This window comes from Oncorhynchus gorbuscha, linkage group LG12 (assembly GCF_021184085.1).
Source record: "Oncorhynchus gorbuscha isolate QuinsamMale2020 ecotype Even-year linkage group LG12, OgorEven_v1.0, whole genome shotgun sequence".
Lineage (NCBI taxonomy): Eukaryota > Metazoa > Chordata > Actinopteri > Salmoniformes > Salmonidae > Oncorhynchus > Oncorhynchus gorbuscha.
In genome coordinates, this window is record NC_060184.1 from 41436396 (window position 1) to 41451255 (window position 14860).

The 14860-nt window shown below is 44.6% G+C and overlaps 1 protein-coding gene across 1 annotated transcript in view; it reads left to right on the plus strand.

Annotated features, from left to right (window-relative positions):
* The window catches only part of LOC123991019 (prospero homeobox protein 1-like), a 47750-nt gene that overhangs the window by 6030 nt on the left and 26860 nt on the right, over positions 1-14860 (plus strand). The window contains exons 2-3 of the mRNA XM_046292129.1: positions 1363-3381; positions 10087-10194. Coding sequence (XP_046148085.1) covers positions 1429-3381; positions 10087-10194 — 2061 coding nt within the window. The 5' untranslated portion in view covers positions 1363-1428. The remainder of the gene's footprint in view (positions 1-1362; positions 3382-10086; positions 10195-14860) is intronic.

Consider the following 14860-nt stretch of genomic DNA (forward strand, 5'->3'; position numbering starts at 1 on the left):
CCACTGTATATGTCCATTCTATGAATTCTATTTCTATGACTAAAATTATACCCACCCTGAACTCAAGAGTATTCTGTGTCTCAAACGATTGCAGGCATAACACTAACACCAAAGATGATGTAAAATCATGTATAATCTACAACATGGGAAAATGGAAAATAATCTTGACTCCATGCATTTCTAGATAATTGACTTTAAACGTTCAACAAAATGTACATATTTTGTATTAAAACTTTATTTTTCAAGAAATTACAAAACAAAACAACCATGTTTGTAACATTTATAAAGAATTGCATAAAATTAAACTGTTTATATTTTCAAGTGATAAAGGAATGGATTTCTCATCATAGGATTGGATGTGCAAAATGGTTCAACTTTGAGCACCTCTATCTCCAAATATTTTTGACATTCAAGTCCAAAAGTAACTTTCTACCATCAGCAAATATGTATAGAAAGTTTTGTATAAATCAAAAGGGGTGTGGTCAAAATGTGATTGAAATCAAATTGAAGAACCCTACATGCACGTAATGAATTGCTTTGGGTATGGGCAACTTCTAATCTAAATGACTAAAATGTAACCTAAAATGTAAATGACCTACAGATGACTTTTGGAGAAGAGATTGTAATTAAGTCAGAAAGGAGTTCCACTGAGTTTACTGTGTCTTTGTGGTATTCTTAATCCAATCTCAGCCTCTCTCTTTAGTCTTTTGACTTAATGGTTTTCTGTACCGGCTTGAAGCCGCACAAACATGGAAATGAGGAAAAGTGCTTAAGTAATTATCATAATTTTATGAAGCTTTGTGTTGCCTGGGAACTGGTTCAGTGTTGCGCAGGCAGGCAGTGTGGAACAGGGGACAGACAGAGAAAATGTAGGGTGCGTGTGAAATGGCACCCTATACCACGGTTTCAGAAGCAGGACAAGACACCCTATTTTTGTCTGATGACTTGACACAAGGGGCATGTACACGATAGGCCTATCTGGTTCATATGATTATGATGTTCATAATACTTCTTGACAGTGCCACAAAGTGTATTTTCTTAGTCCAAGTAAAGTGACACAGGATGGTCATAATTCTTCATGCGGTGTCATGAAGTGTATTGTATTTTATCTGAAATATAATGAGAAAAAAACCGTGTCTGTGAAGAATTCATAACAACAACAAAGGACTTAAGAAATACATTTTTCAAACGAAGGAAAACGTCTTGACAGGGGTAAACACATTAGAATAAATATGGCTTTTGACACTCTTATGTTGTTGTCATAACCAGCCATAAAATAGCACAATATATGTCACAACAAGTGTAAATATATCGGCCATGACAGTGTTATGACCATGTTTCCTTTATGTTTTCATTCTACAGGTGTCATTCAGCAGTGGGGCTAGAGGAGCGGGTTTGTGGGATATGGCCCAATAGCAGCAGACCGTGATGCCGGACCATGACAGCGACTCCTTCCTGAGCAGACAGACCAAGAGAAGACGAGTGGACATCGGGGTGAAGAGGACTGTGGGCAGCAACGCTGCCAACGCAGCAGCAGCAGCCACAACAAGCGCAGACATCGCCCATGCCAAAGCAGCAATCTTCGGTACTATGAACTCTCTCAACTCCCACCACCATGGCTCCGATGCAGACTCCATGGACTGCTCCATGGTGCAGCCGCACGGCCACGCTGGGGTCGTCACAGCAACCAACAGCGAGTCCAAGTCCAACGTGCTCCGGAAGCTCCTGAAGAGAGCCAACTCGTATGAAGACGCCTTCCCCGGTGCCACTATCATCTCTCAGCTCCTCAAGAGCAACATGGCCAAGAACGGAAGAGGAGAGAGAGGGGAGAGAGGAGATAGAGAGGATGGGGGGTTCCCCAGGTCGGGCCTCTCCAGTGGGGGTTCCGAAGCCCACCAGGAGGACGCCTGCAGTAATTCGTCCCAGGACAGCCCCCAGGAGTGCCTTTCCCCTTTTGGCCATCCCCCGGCTCTGGGCGCCTTTGACCTAGAGCGCCTCAACGACGAGCACCTCCGGGCCAAGCGTGCCCGAGTGGAGAACATCATCCGGGGCATGAGCCACTCACCCGGGGTGGTGGTGCCCACACGCCACCTCGGAGAGCGGGACCACGAACAGGAACAATGTGGACGGGAGAGAGAGCGAGAGATGGACGGTGACAGGGACAGAGAAATGGAGATGAACTGCCCCCCACAGCCGCCCAGCCCCAGGGGAGAGGTGTGCAGCCGGGAGAACAAAAGGAAACAGCGCCTGCCCCAGCAGCAGCAGCAGAGCTTCACCCAGCTGGTGTGCCAGCGTAAAGAGCAGAAGCATGAGGAGCGCAGACAACTGAAGCTGCAGCTGGAGGACATGCAGAAGCAGCTGCGCCAGCTGCAGGAGAAGTTTTTCCAGATCTATGACTCCACCGACGACTCGGAGCATGACCTGGCCCATGACCTAGGCAACATGTCTGAGGACAGCGCTGGGAGGTCTGATGCTGGAGGAGATGACCGGACAGACCGTTCCGACAATGAGATGTCAGACCTGGATCCGGGACACTTCCTGGACCGAGCAAGGGCTTTGCTCCAGGAGCAGGCCCTGCTGGCTGAGGGGGACAAGCTCAGGAGAGAGGGGCTGGTCTGGGGGAAAGGTCCTGGTCAGGGCCCCTCCTCCTCCATGCACCATGCAGAGGGCAAGCTGCTGGCTGAGACATTGAAACAGGAGCTCAACTCGGCAATGAACCAGGTGGTGGACACAGTGGTCAAGGTGTTTGTCAAGCCCCCTCGCCCCACACCACCCCAAGTCTTCCCTCCCCTCCCCATGCCCACAGAGAGGTTTGGTGTCAACGTCAAGGGCCCCAACTTCCACACAGCCAACCAGCGCCTGCAATGCTTTGGCGACGTCGTCATTCCCAATCCCCTGGATTCGTTCGGCAGCATACCTGTGCCCGGCGCCAACGACCAGACGGAGGCGCTGCCCCTGGTGGTGAGGAAGACGCAGACGGGGCACCATCACCAATCCTCAGCCGTGGGCACCCACGGGGGCCATCACCACCCCTCCCTGCACCCCTCCTCCCTCTCTACCTCCATGGGCTTCAGCCCCCCTTCTTTCCGCCACCCCTTTCCCCTTCCTCTCATGGGTTACCCCTTCCAGAGCCCTCTGGGCCCACCCTCCGGCGGTTACCCAGGGAAGGACCGTTCCTCCCCAGACTCCATGGACCTGTCCAGGGAGACCACCAGCCTGCGGACCAAAATGTCATCAGGGCATCATGTGGGGCACCACCACCGGTCTTTCTCTCCGACCAACCCTGGGAGCACTGCAGAGGGGCTCTCCCTGTCCCTCATCAAGTCAGAGTGTGGAGACATGAGCGACATGAACGACATCTCACCATACTCAGGCAGCACTGTATCCTTCACACAGAGAGAGGGAGGGAGGTGGGGAGGGAGAGAGAGTTAGAGATGCTATAGAAGGGCTGGTTGTTCATCTTAGATAGTTTAATATATTGTTATGATGACTATTGCATATTATTGCTAAATCAGCACATTTATTTTATTTTCAGTTCTCTCTAAAACATCCCTTTTTTTATTTGATCATATACCTTTGTCTCTACTAATTGGTTGAACGCACTCTAGTCACTCTACCATTGGTCAGATAATGTCTCCACAACATTTATAGCCCTGATTCCCATTTGAAACATGACTGAACGAGACAAACACTATAGAAAGCTGAAGTTGAGCACAATGGCTCTCTGTACTGATAGTTTAACCCCTGTGTACCTCAATCATGGGCTGCAGATAAAGAGGTAAGGTACCTATGGGAGGATCACAGTCAACCAACTGGGACTGGGCCTAATAGCCTCAACTGATCCATTCAGTTTGCCCTGTTCTCCTATATAGGCTACCTCCCTATCCCTCTACCATTCAGACCTGTCTTTGCAAAGACCTTTCACTCATGAAGGCTCCGTAGGAGTTATTTTGCGTGATCACTGTCACTGAAAATGTTATATCAATGACACACACGACATACATGTACAGTGTACACTGAGTGTACAAAACATTAAGACCACCTTCCTAATATTGAGTTGCAAGCCCCCCTTTTGCTCTCAGAACCGCCTCAATTTGTCAGGCATGGACTCCACAAGTTGTTGAAAGTGTTCCACAGGGATACTGGCCCATGTTGACTCCAATGCTTCCGATGGCACACATACACAATCCATGTCTCCAATGTCTCAAGGCTTAAAATACCTTCTTTAACCTGTCTCCTTCCCTTAATCTACACTGATTGAAGTGACATCAATAAGTTATCATTGCTTTCACCTGGATTCACCTGGTCAGTCTATGTCATGGAAAGAGCTGGTGCCCTTAATGCTTTGTACACTCAGTGTATCTATGGTCTAACAGGCTTGGACATGTTTTGGCTGAGATTCGAGAGCATGTTTTATTTTTTTTTTTACTTGACTGTGTCTAAAAGTTAGACATGGCTACTGTATGTTAGTGCTGATCTATGTCTGTGTTATGATCACCTCAGGGCTTGGCCTTTGTTTGTGTGTGTGTGTGTGTGTGTGTGTGTGTGTGTGTGTGTGTGTGTGTGTGTGTGTGTGTGTGTGTGTGTGTGTGTGTGTGTGTGTGTGTGTGTGTGTGTGTGTGTGTGTGTGTGTGTGTGTGTGTGTGTGTGTGTGTGTGTGTGTGTGTGTGTGTGTATATGGTAGATAGGGTTCGCCTGAGGACTCAGTAAATATGTTTATTTATGGCCACCTGTGTCTTATCATCCCCCATTGTAAAAACAAACACTCGTTGTCGTTTCTTTTCTATTTCTTTCTCGTTTCATAAATATCTGTCAACAGCCCGGGGAGCTTTCAGCAGTTGCTTGGCACCCAAATACTTTAAAAAAAAGGTTTCTTTCTCTCCCGCTCCTCCCTTTCTTTTCTTTGAAACGGACGTTAACAGGTGTACGCAGCGAACTGCTTTTCTTTCATAACAGTGATTGTCTTCATTTGTCTTCTGACCAAAAGGGGAAGAGCACTTCCCAGAGATCCATAATATCCTCTGCTACACTGTTTCTCCTGATGGGAGGATGAAAAGAGAGGGAGAGAGAGAGAGAGAGAGAGAGAGAGAGAGAGAGAGAGAGAGAGAGAGAGAGAGAGAGAGAGAGAGAGAGAGAGAGAGAGAGAGAGTAAAACAATAACTAAAATTGATGTCAGAAGTTTACATACACTTAGGATGGAGTCATTAAAACCACTCCCCAAATTTCTTGTTAACAAACTATAGTTTTGGCAAGACATCTACTTTGTGAACGACACAAGTAATTTTTCCAACAATTGTTTACAGACAGATTATTTCACTTATAATTCAATGTATCACAATTCCAGTGAGTCAGTAGTTTAAATACACTAAGTTGACTGTGCCTTTAAACAGCTTGGAAAATTTCAGAAAATGATGTCATGGCTTTAGAAGCTTCTGATAGGCTAATTGACATCATTTGATTCAATTGGAGGTGTACCTGTGGATATATTTCAAGGCATACCTTCAAAGTCAGTACCTCCTTGCTTGACATCATGGGGAAATCATAAGAAATCAACCAGACCTCAGAAAAAAAAATTATAGACCTCCACAAGTCTGGTTCATCCTTGGGAGCAATTTCCAAATGCCTGAAGGAGCCACATTCATCTGTACAGACAATAGTACGCAAGTATAAACACCATGGGACCACGCAGCTGTCATACTGCTCAGGCAGGAGACGCAGTCTGTTCCCTTAGAGATGAACGTACTTTGGTGCGAAGAGTGCAAATAAATCCCAGAACAACAGTAAAAGACCTTGTGAAGTTGCTGGAGGAAGTAGGCACAAAAGTTTCTATATCCACAGTAAAATGATTCCTATATCGACATAACCTGAAAGGCACCCTCAGCAAGGACGAAGCCACTGCTCCAAAACCACCATCAAAAAATCTAGACTACGGTTTACAACTGCACATGGGGACAAAGATCGTACTTTATGGAGAAATGTCCTCTGGTCTGATGAAACAAAAATAGAACTGTTTGGCCATAATGACCATTGATATGTTTGGAGGAAACAGGGGGATGCTTGCAAGCCGAAGAACATCATACCACCCGTGACGCACAGGGGTGGCACCATCATGTTTTGGGGGTGCTTTGCTGCAGTTGGGGCTGGTGCACTTTGCAAAATAGATGACATCATGAGGAAGTAAAATTATGTGGATATATTAAAGCAACATCTCAAGACATCTGTCAGGAAGTTAAAGCTTGTTGGCTAATGGGTCTTCCAAATGGACAATAACCCCAAGCATACTTCTAAAGTTGTGGCAAAATGGCTTAAGGACAACAAGGACAGCTTGTGGAAGGCTACCCTAAACGTTTGACCCAAGTTAAACAATTTTAAAGGCAATGCTACCAAATACTAATTGAGTGTATGTAAACTTCTGACCCACTGGGAATGTGATGAAAGAAGTAAAAGCTGAAATAAATCTTTCTCTCTTCTATTATTCTGACATTTCACATTTTTAAAATTAAGTTGTGATCCTAACTGACCTGGAAGACATGGAAATTCTACTAGGATTAAATGCCAGGAATTGTGAAAAACGGAGTTTAAATGTAGTTGGCTAAGGTGTACGTGAACTTCCGACTTCAACTGTACATATATGCCAGATGCTTTTATCTCTAATCTGGCATATAATTTTGGGGCATTAATTAACAGATGTACTCCCTTTAATGGGAAGAATAGTTAGAACAACACGGCCATGTGTTACAGGTTTTAAAAATTTCCGCCACATGTTAATTTCACGTCTACAATAACTAAAGACAACAGATTGTCAGACATTTTGTGTTGAAGTTCATCTGCATTCCGGAGCGTCGCGCAGCAGATGGCTTCCATCAGTTTCCTCATTGTATATTGGCCTTACACCTGAAATGAGCAAGTGGAGCAGCTATTTTCTCTCTTGACTTGGGAAGAGCTGGGGAGAATGATGATATCTTGTCAGATGTGCTCAGATACCACTAACCTTGCTGGTACAAGGGCACCAACATGGCTAAATAATAGCCGTGTGTCACCCCAAGTCCAATCACTATTACATTTGCAAGCTGTTAGAGATATTAATTCATCAAGATTCACTGTTGCTTGATATTGAAGCATAGGGAGAGGATCCTGTGTTTGTAGATTTTTGCAACTTCAATTTATTTATACATATAAATGTAATCTATGTAATGATGGGATTGTCATTAGTTTTTGAATTCATTTTGATTTAGAAGCGAGCGCGTGGTAGTCTCATTGGGAAAGCCCAGTCTTATGAGACTAACATGATTGTGTCTTTACAGCAGCAAGTCATCTTGCCAGACTTGAAGAGAACAACCCTCTCCCACTCTGTCCATGCCTCTTTCTCTTCTGTCTTGCTTCCCTCTCTCTCAATTCAATTTTCAATTTAAGGGGCCTTATTGGCATTGGAAACATATGTTTACATTGTCAAAGCAATTGAAATAGATAATAAACAAAAGTGAAAAAAACAAACAATAAAACATTTCCAGTAAACATTACACTCACAAAAGTTCCACAGGAATAAACACATTTCAAATCTCTCCCTCGCTCCCTCGCTCCCTCGCTCCCTCTGAGAGGCCATGGTATCCCTCGCTCCCTCGCTCTCTCTGAGAGGCCATGGTATCCCTCGCTCCCTCGCTCCCTCTGAGAGGCCATGGTATCCCTCGCTCCCTCGCTCCCTCTGAGAGGCCATGGTATCCCTCGCTCCCTCGCTCCCTCTGAGAGGCCATGGTATCCCTCGCTCGCTCTGAGAGGCCATGGTATCCCTCGCTCCCTCGCTCAGCTCTGAGAGGCCATGGTATCCCTCGCTCGCTCTGAGAGGCCATGGTATCCCTCGCTCTTGGAGCAGATGATGTGGAGAGTGGAGTGCTGCTCTTTTGGCCAGGCCTGTTGGCCAGGCCTGCTGGCCAGGCCTGCTAGGGTTCTCCCCATAGGCCAACTCTCCCTCACTATTTTTGGAAAAGACTGTAAAAACACCAACAAATAAGCTCAAAGTGATTTTATTTTGGAAATCTGTGATTTTTAGACAAATATTATATCTGTTTGGGCTACATGCTGTCAATTTGCAGTCTACAAATAATTTCTAATTATGTTCTGTCCAATCCGCTTAAGAAAAAGTCAGCCCGCGGCTGAATCTAGTTGATGATCCCTGCTTTAGGGCCTAACTGCATGCATGCCAAATACACACCAATCACCAAATGCTTTTGAGAACTTGGGCAGAAAAAGTTAATGTCGATCCAATGAGGCAAAAGGGACGATGTCAAAGTTGAATCCAAGAAGAGAAAAGCTGTGAAATGGAGAGTTGAATATAAAGAGAAGGGAGGGCCAGAACAGTAATGTTCGGGGAAGATTTTGTGAAGTGGTAAAAGAGGATGATAGCAGTGCCGGCTATGTGTGAGGTGCTATTTGAGAGTCACAAGACAGGGACTTCAAATATGACACGTCAAGGGAACTGTAGGCTTAATAGGCGTACTGTACAGATGGGTTACATTTAATAGCCTAACTGAAATCTGGACACTTACTGTATAATATTAACCCCTGCAAGGTTTAAGCATTTCTTGCAGTAAAATTATACACTAAATGTAAATGTTGACTTGAGAACAGGAGTGGATAAGTATGATTTCTTTCTTTCAACATCTTGAGAGAAAGAATGTGCAGTTAGGGACCATCTGTAAAGGTGCTATATTTATCAGCTTCATAGAAACTGATAGTTTTTCAACCACATAAGATATTCATCCAAGCTAAACTTAAATCGTATTAGAAACATGTTGGGTTGTTTTCACTGCTTTAAATTTTGTTAAAAGCGGTCAAACTGAAATACCATGAAAAGTTCCATCCGTAGCTATATAAACATACAATCCAGAAGGAAAAGGTATTATGACATTGTCCTACTTACAGACTTACAGAGTAGCCCTTTATTTGTCGGTTCAAGATATAATAGTTACTAGAGATTGCTTTCCGCTCAACGAGAGAGCGGGTTTACCCTCATCTCTTTTCATTGTCTTAGCCCCAGATTGATATTAGCTGAATTATACAGCCATTAATTCACCATGGAAATGGTTTGGGCCGTCCGCAGCACAGATGTGTTCCAGGGATGCAGCGCCCATCGCTGGAGAGATTCACTGCCTTGGAGCCCCTCTTCCTCCTCCTCCCAAGGTTTGGCAACACTAGAAAGGCTGGAGGACGAGCAGTGGGTGTAAATGAAGTTGAAACAACTCTATCGTTCAATGTGCCTTCCCCCCATCCACCCCCTGCTTCCTCCTGAGACTTCCCTCGGAAAACCTTAGTCTCTAAAATCTATGACGTGTGTATTTTAAATGAATAAGGTCTACAGCTCTGTTATAGAGAGACAAGGCACTTAATGACTTCGTCAGAGTTGTCCCTTTAAAACCTTATTTTTATATTAATATGGATCCTGTCTTTGGTTGTCATGTCTTGTCGCCAAGCCATTAGGCTCCTCTCTCATAAACCAGTGTTAACTGCTTTCTTTGTCTGTGATATGCAAATTTCATTTTTTTCCCCTTCCTTTTTTGGGGTGGAGGTTGGAGGGGGGTATGATGGGGGGGAAGAGGGAAAGGCGTTTGCTTACTTTGACTGTGAAATTAGCTCCTTATGTAAAGGCACCAGCTGTGGCGCTGGCCGACGTTTTATTTACCGTGACACGCTCACACCTGATTAAGAGTGGATGCTAATCGCAAGCAAATGGTTTGGCCCTGGTTCACTCACTACTCTCTAACAACTGATTCAAGATCAGCCCTACCCTTCTCCAGTGCTATCACTATCCTAAAATAATGAATGTGAAATGCATAATATTGGTTTGGCCTATATCTATTATAGTCTTCAAGGAAAACAATTAACTGACTAAGTATTGTACATTAAGTACATGTTAATTACATGTTATTTATATTAAAAACACATCAACTGAAATAGCGGTGGTTTTAGGTCAAGTTACCCTACCATAACTATATGACTACACATTGAAAAGCATTGCAAGGTCAGCCATTTTAATTATAATTTTCCATCCCCCCCCAAAATATACATTTCCTTGACGGCAGACATGTTCAGATTCAGGAGGGTCTTTCCCCCAACCACCTGAAGAAGGCCAAGCTCATGTTCTTCTATGCCCGTTACCCCAGTTCCAACATGCTCAAGATTTTCTTCTCCGACGTCAAGGTGAGCCACACCCCGGGACCCCAACCTTTTACCCCTCACCTTTCCACCTCTATCATCATGAAAAGGAGTAGGATGACGTAGGCCCTAGACGGATGTAGCTCCCTGAAGTAGAAGTTGCCCTTGCGCACTGATCTAAAATCAGATTACCCTCCCAAAATCCTAAACTGAATTATTTACCCAGTGGTTATGGTAAGGATTTGGTGAGTGTAAGCTGATCCTAGATCTGTGCCTAAGGGATAAGTGCTACATGAAGCTCATGAAAACATACTCTGGGCTGGCACTCCTCTCCATAGTTATCTAACTGTACAGGTGTGTTCAACACTGTCAGTGTGTCTGTCCTTTGTCTTCCCAGCGGAAGTGACTGTCCTTGCCCCCGGTGACAAGTTGTAAGGACAGATCACCATGCCTGGACTTTTCTTCCTTTACTTTTTCTCTGTGTTTTTCTATGCCTGTGCTCTCACCTCAGACTGCAGTTAAAAGTTGAGTGAAGCAATAACTCTTCTCACTTCCCCCGAGATGTTCTTCCGGCACAGTGCTGTACTAATGTGAAGTGCCTGTTGTGTGTCTTACATTGCTTCCGTATGAGGATCTTTTCCCTACTAAGTCATGGCTTTATACAAAAGAGAGAGGATGAGGAAGGTGCAATAGGTAATATTTAGAAGCCAGCGGGGGAGCATGGATGTTACAGCATGGCAAAGGAATTGAGCGGGAGCGATAGACATGGGGTAGATTTTTTTAACCTTTATTTTACTAGGCAAATCAGTTAAGAACAAATTCTTATTTTCCAATGACAGCCTAGTGGGTTAACTGCCTTGTTCAGGGGCAGAATGACAGATTTGTACCTTATCAGCTCGGGGATTCGATCGCGCAACCTTTCGGTTACGAGTCCAATGCTCTAACCACTAGGCTACGCCGCCACCCTATCATGGGATAGCATGCAGAAAAGGGGTTATCTGAACGGTAGGGACAAGTGACGGATAGACATTGGGGAGAGGACAGAATGGAGTGCAGAGAAAGAAAGGGGTAAAGAAGAGAGAAAGAAGAGGGGTAAAAACTGTCACCGATAGTTAAGGGTATTAAGATTGTAGTGTCTTTGTCTTGGCTAACAGTGGAGGACAATGGAGGAGGCAGAGCTAAGCTAGTGTCCGTATATGGGAATGGGAGCTGCCAGTTCATATACAGTCAATGAACTAAGCAGACCAGACCCAGCTTCAATCGGATTGGTGCTTATGGGAGAGCCACCCCTTAACGAGAACGGAACTGTGACAATTATTTTCAATGGTGAATGGCATGAGTGGGACACCTTCATTCATCCACCATCTTTGGAGATGCTAGTGGCTAACTAATTAGACATGGCTAGCTGATGCAAGGCAAGGAGAGTGGCATTCTTAGACATGTGCTCTAAGAGCTAATAATATCTTGACTAATAAGGTACAAGTTCCCAGTTGTTTTGATCGCGGCATTATTCTTAGACTTTAAAAAAAAAACATTTTACCTTGATGACCTTAGCTTACGGTATAGGCTTTAAAAAAAATAGCAGAACCCTGCTTAACTGACCGGTTAATGTCTGCTTGAAAGAGCCCGCCAACCTAGCTAAGCTGCTAACGTTAGCCAGCAAGCTAAAGAAGTTTGTCCCAGTTGAGTTTTCCAATGGAGCCCTCTTTGTCTGGAGGGGTAAATGAATGGTTCCCGTGCTGTAGGAGCTGTATCTACTACGCTTCGTGTCAGGGCAAACTGGATCACTCAAAGTTCCAATGTGGCAATTGTTTGCTTGCTGAGGATTATAGGCTTGAGGTGGCTTCTTTGATCACACAGGTAGCCAGCCTACAAAGAAAACTGGGGTGGAATGTTTACCTTTTCTATGCCAGTGGCTGGACTGCGTTCGCGCATGCTGGTTGCATCTCCGTCTTGTCGTTAGTCTTTATCCGATTGGCCGGTGTTGCCCGGGGAGATATATTCTGCATCTCCTCTCCCATCTTATGGCGGAGTGGAAGGAGCACTTCAAGAGGAGCATTGCAATCAATGATGGTTGCATTTCACAAGACTGTGGAAGCGGAAGAGAGTGGCCTGCCACAAAGCAGCCTACACTCCCAACGAGAGGCCTGGAACCGATACAAACAACGAATATTTTCGCCACGTTGGAGCCTTCACCTTCATCGCTGGGGGTACCTGTGTGTGCTGCCGTCCTACCTACCCATACTCCTAGATCGAGGCCTGCACGGAGTGTGTGAAGTGTGAAGTGTTACCAATCCTTAGGAAAGTTATGGAAAATATGGTGTTTGACCAGATACAACGCTATTTTACAATAAATAAATTGACAACAGACTTTCAGCACGCCTGTAGGGAAGGACATTCAACAAGCACAGCATTTACACAAATTACTGATGATTGGTTGAGAGAAATGGGTGATAAAAATATTGTCCTGGGCTGTTTTGTTAGACTTCAGTGCGGCTTTTGACATTATCGATTGTAGTCTGCTTCTGGAAAAAAATATGTGTTATGGCTTTACACCTCCTGCTATATTGAGAATAAAGTGTTACCTGTCTAACAGAACACAGTGGGTGTTCTTTAATGGAGACTCTCCAAAATAATCCAGGTATAATCAGGAACGACTAACACACAGCTCAGACACTCATGCATACCCCACAAGACATACCAACAGAGGTGTTGGCAGCAGCTAATCCATAGTAAATACAAATAGTAAATACAAATACTAAATCGAATGATCGTGGGAAGTGGGTTGGCCCGACAATGGCGTGATGCTGCGCCGTCTTGGCGCTGGTTTACTAGGGATGGTGGAAGAACGTTCTTACTACTGACCTGATAGGTAAATGTTGTGACAGTTGAAACATACTGTGATTGTTGTTTTCACTGCAACAGTTTAGCATTACGCTATCCTTACACTACACACCATGATGGATTAACTTGTGTGCTTTGACATGGTTCAGTTAGCCATTAGTATTGATCGCCAATTACCAGCTTCTCTGTTTTGACAAATGCCCAGACAGGTCATACATAGGTTATTGTTATGGTGTGATGGATGAATAATAGGCTAAACACAATCTTAGCGTTATGTTTGGTTTCCATATTTCAGACGTTACTTGAGAAAATATGAAGTTGATGTGATGTCAGAGAGAATAAATGTCAGTGTTGTTTTAAAATGTTGGGGTCATAAATGAACGCTGAATACACAAACAAGGATGTCCCAAACTGATTCTGTTGTGAATCTTTCTCTCTCTTTCTCTCTCTTTCTCTTTCTTTTCATGAAAGCAATTGTTTTGGACACACACTGCCCCCACAACCCTCTTTCCCTCTCTCGTTTTTCTCTCTCTCTCTCTCTCTCTCTCTCTCTCTCTCTCTCTCTCTCTCTCTCTCTCTCTCTCTCTCACTCTCTCTCTCTCGCTCTTTCTCTTTCACTTCATCTCTTTATCTCTCCTTCTGCCAGGCCTTTGTGTGTATTCGGCACACTGGCCTCAGTATTTGTACAAGTCGTGCTATGGAGTGGATGAGGTCAGGAGGTTTTTCCTTTTACATGTCATTCCTTGTCTTTTCTTTTTTTCCGCTGATGGTGTGGCATCCTCCCCCCGCACGACGAAAAGCCAGGCGCTGGATTTCAGGGCTGGTTTTTGTAGAGTCAGCCAATAGACAACGAGAGATTATCTCCCACAATTCACCCCTGCAAAAACAGGAAGCAGTAGAAAGCCCTGATGACTATGGATGGGCTTTAGGCAGAGAGGGACGGGCCGCTTCTCTTTCTGTTCCTCTTGTTGTTTTTCAAATAGCTTGTTGGTCAGAGGTCATGTGTATGGATTCTTCCTCCTCTCCATTGTTTGGAAGGCAGGGAGCTAGATGGACGCAGAGCAGAGTGTACCTGTTTGTCTGTCCAGAGCAGAGCTGCTGGGTGACTTTGACTTTACTGTCAATGTCATCACAATGTGCAGGAGACACCTTGTTGGTGTGTCTCTCTCCTTTGAGGTCTTGCAGTCTGCTGTATTTGTAATGTCATACGACAACGATCACTGATAATACAGAATGGGGATTTAACATGATTTAACATGACCTAAATTTACTCAGCAGCTCTCTAAAATATTACTGGATAAGATTATGACATGTACAATACATGACTAACAATATATGGACATCTGCTGGTCGAAAATCTCATTCCAAAATCATGGGTATTAATATGGAGTTGGTCCCCCTTTTGCTGTCCCAACAGCCTCCACTCTTCTAGGAAGGCTTTTCACGAGATGTTGGAACACTGCTGCAGGGACTTGCTTTCATTCATCCACAACAGCATTAGTGAGGTTGGGCACTGATGTTGGGCGATTAGGCCTGGCTAGCAGTCGATGTTCCAATTAATTCCAAAGGTTCGATGGGGTTGAGGTCAGGGCTCTGTGCAGGCCAGTCAAGTTCTACCACTCTGATCTTGACAAACCGTTTCTGTATGGACCTCGCCTTGTGCATGGGGGCATTGTCGTGCTGAAACAGGAAGCAACCTTTCCCAAACTGTTGCCACAAAGATGGAAGCACAGAATGATCTACATGATCTATCTTGTATGCTGTAGCGTTACGATTTCACTTCACTGGAACTAAGGAGCCTAGACCGAACCATGAAAAACAGCCCCAGACCATTATTCATTCTCCATCAAACAGTTGGCACTATACA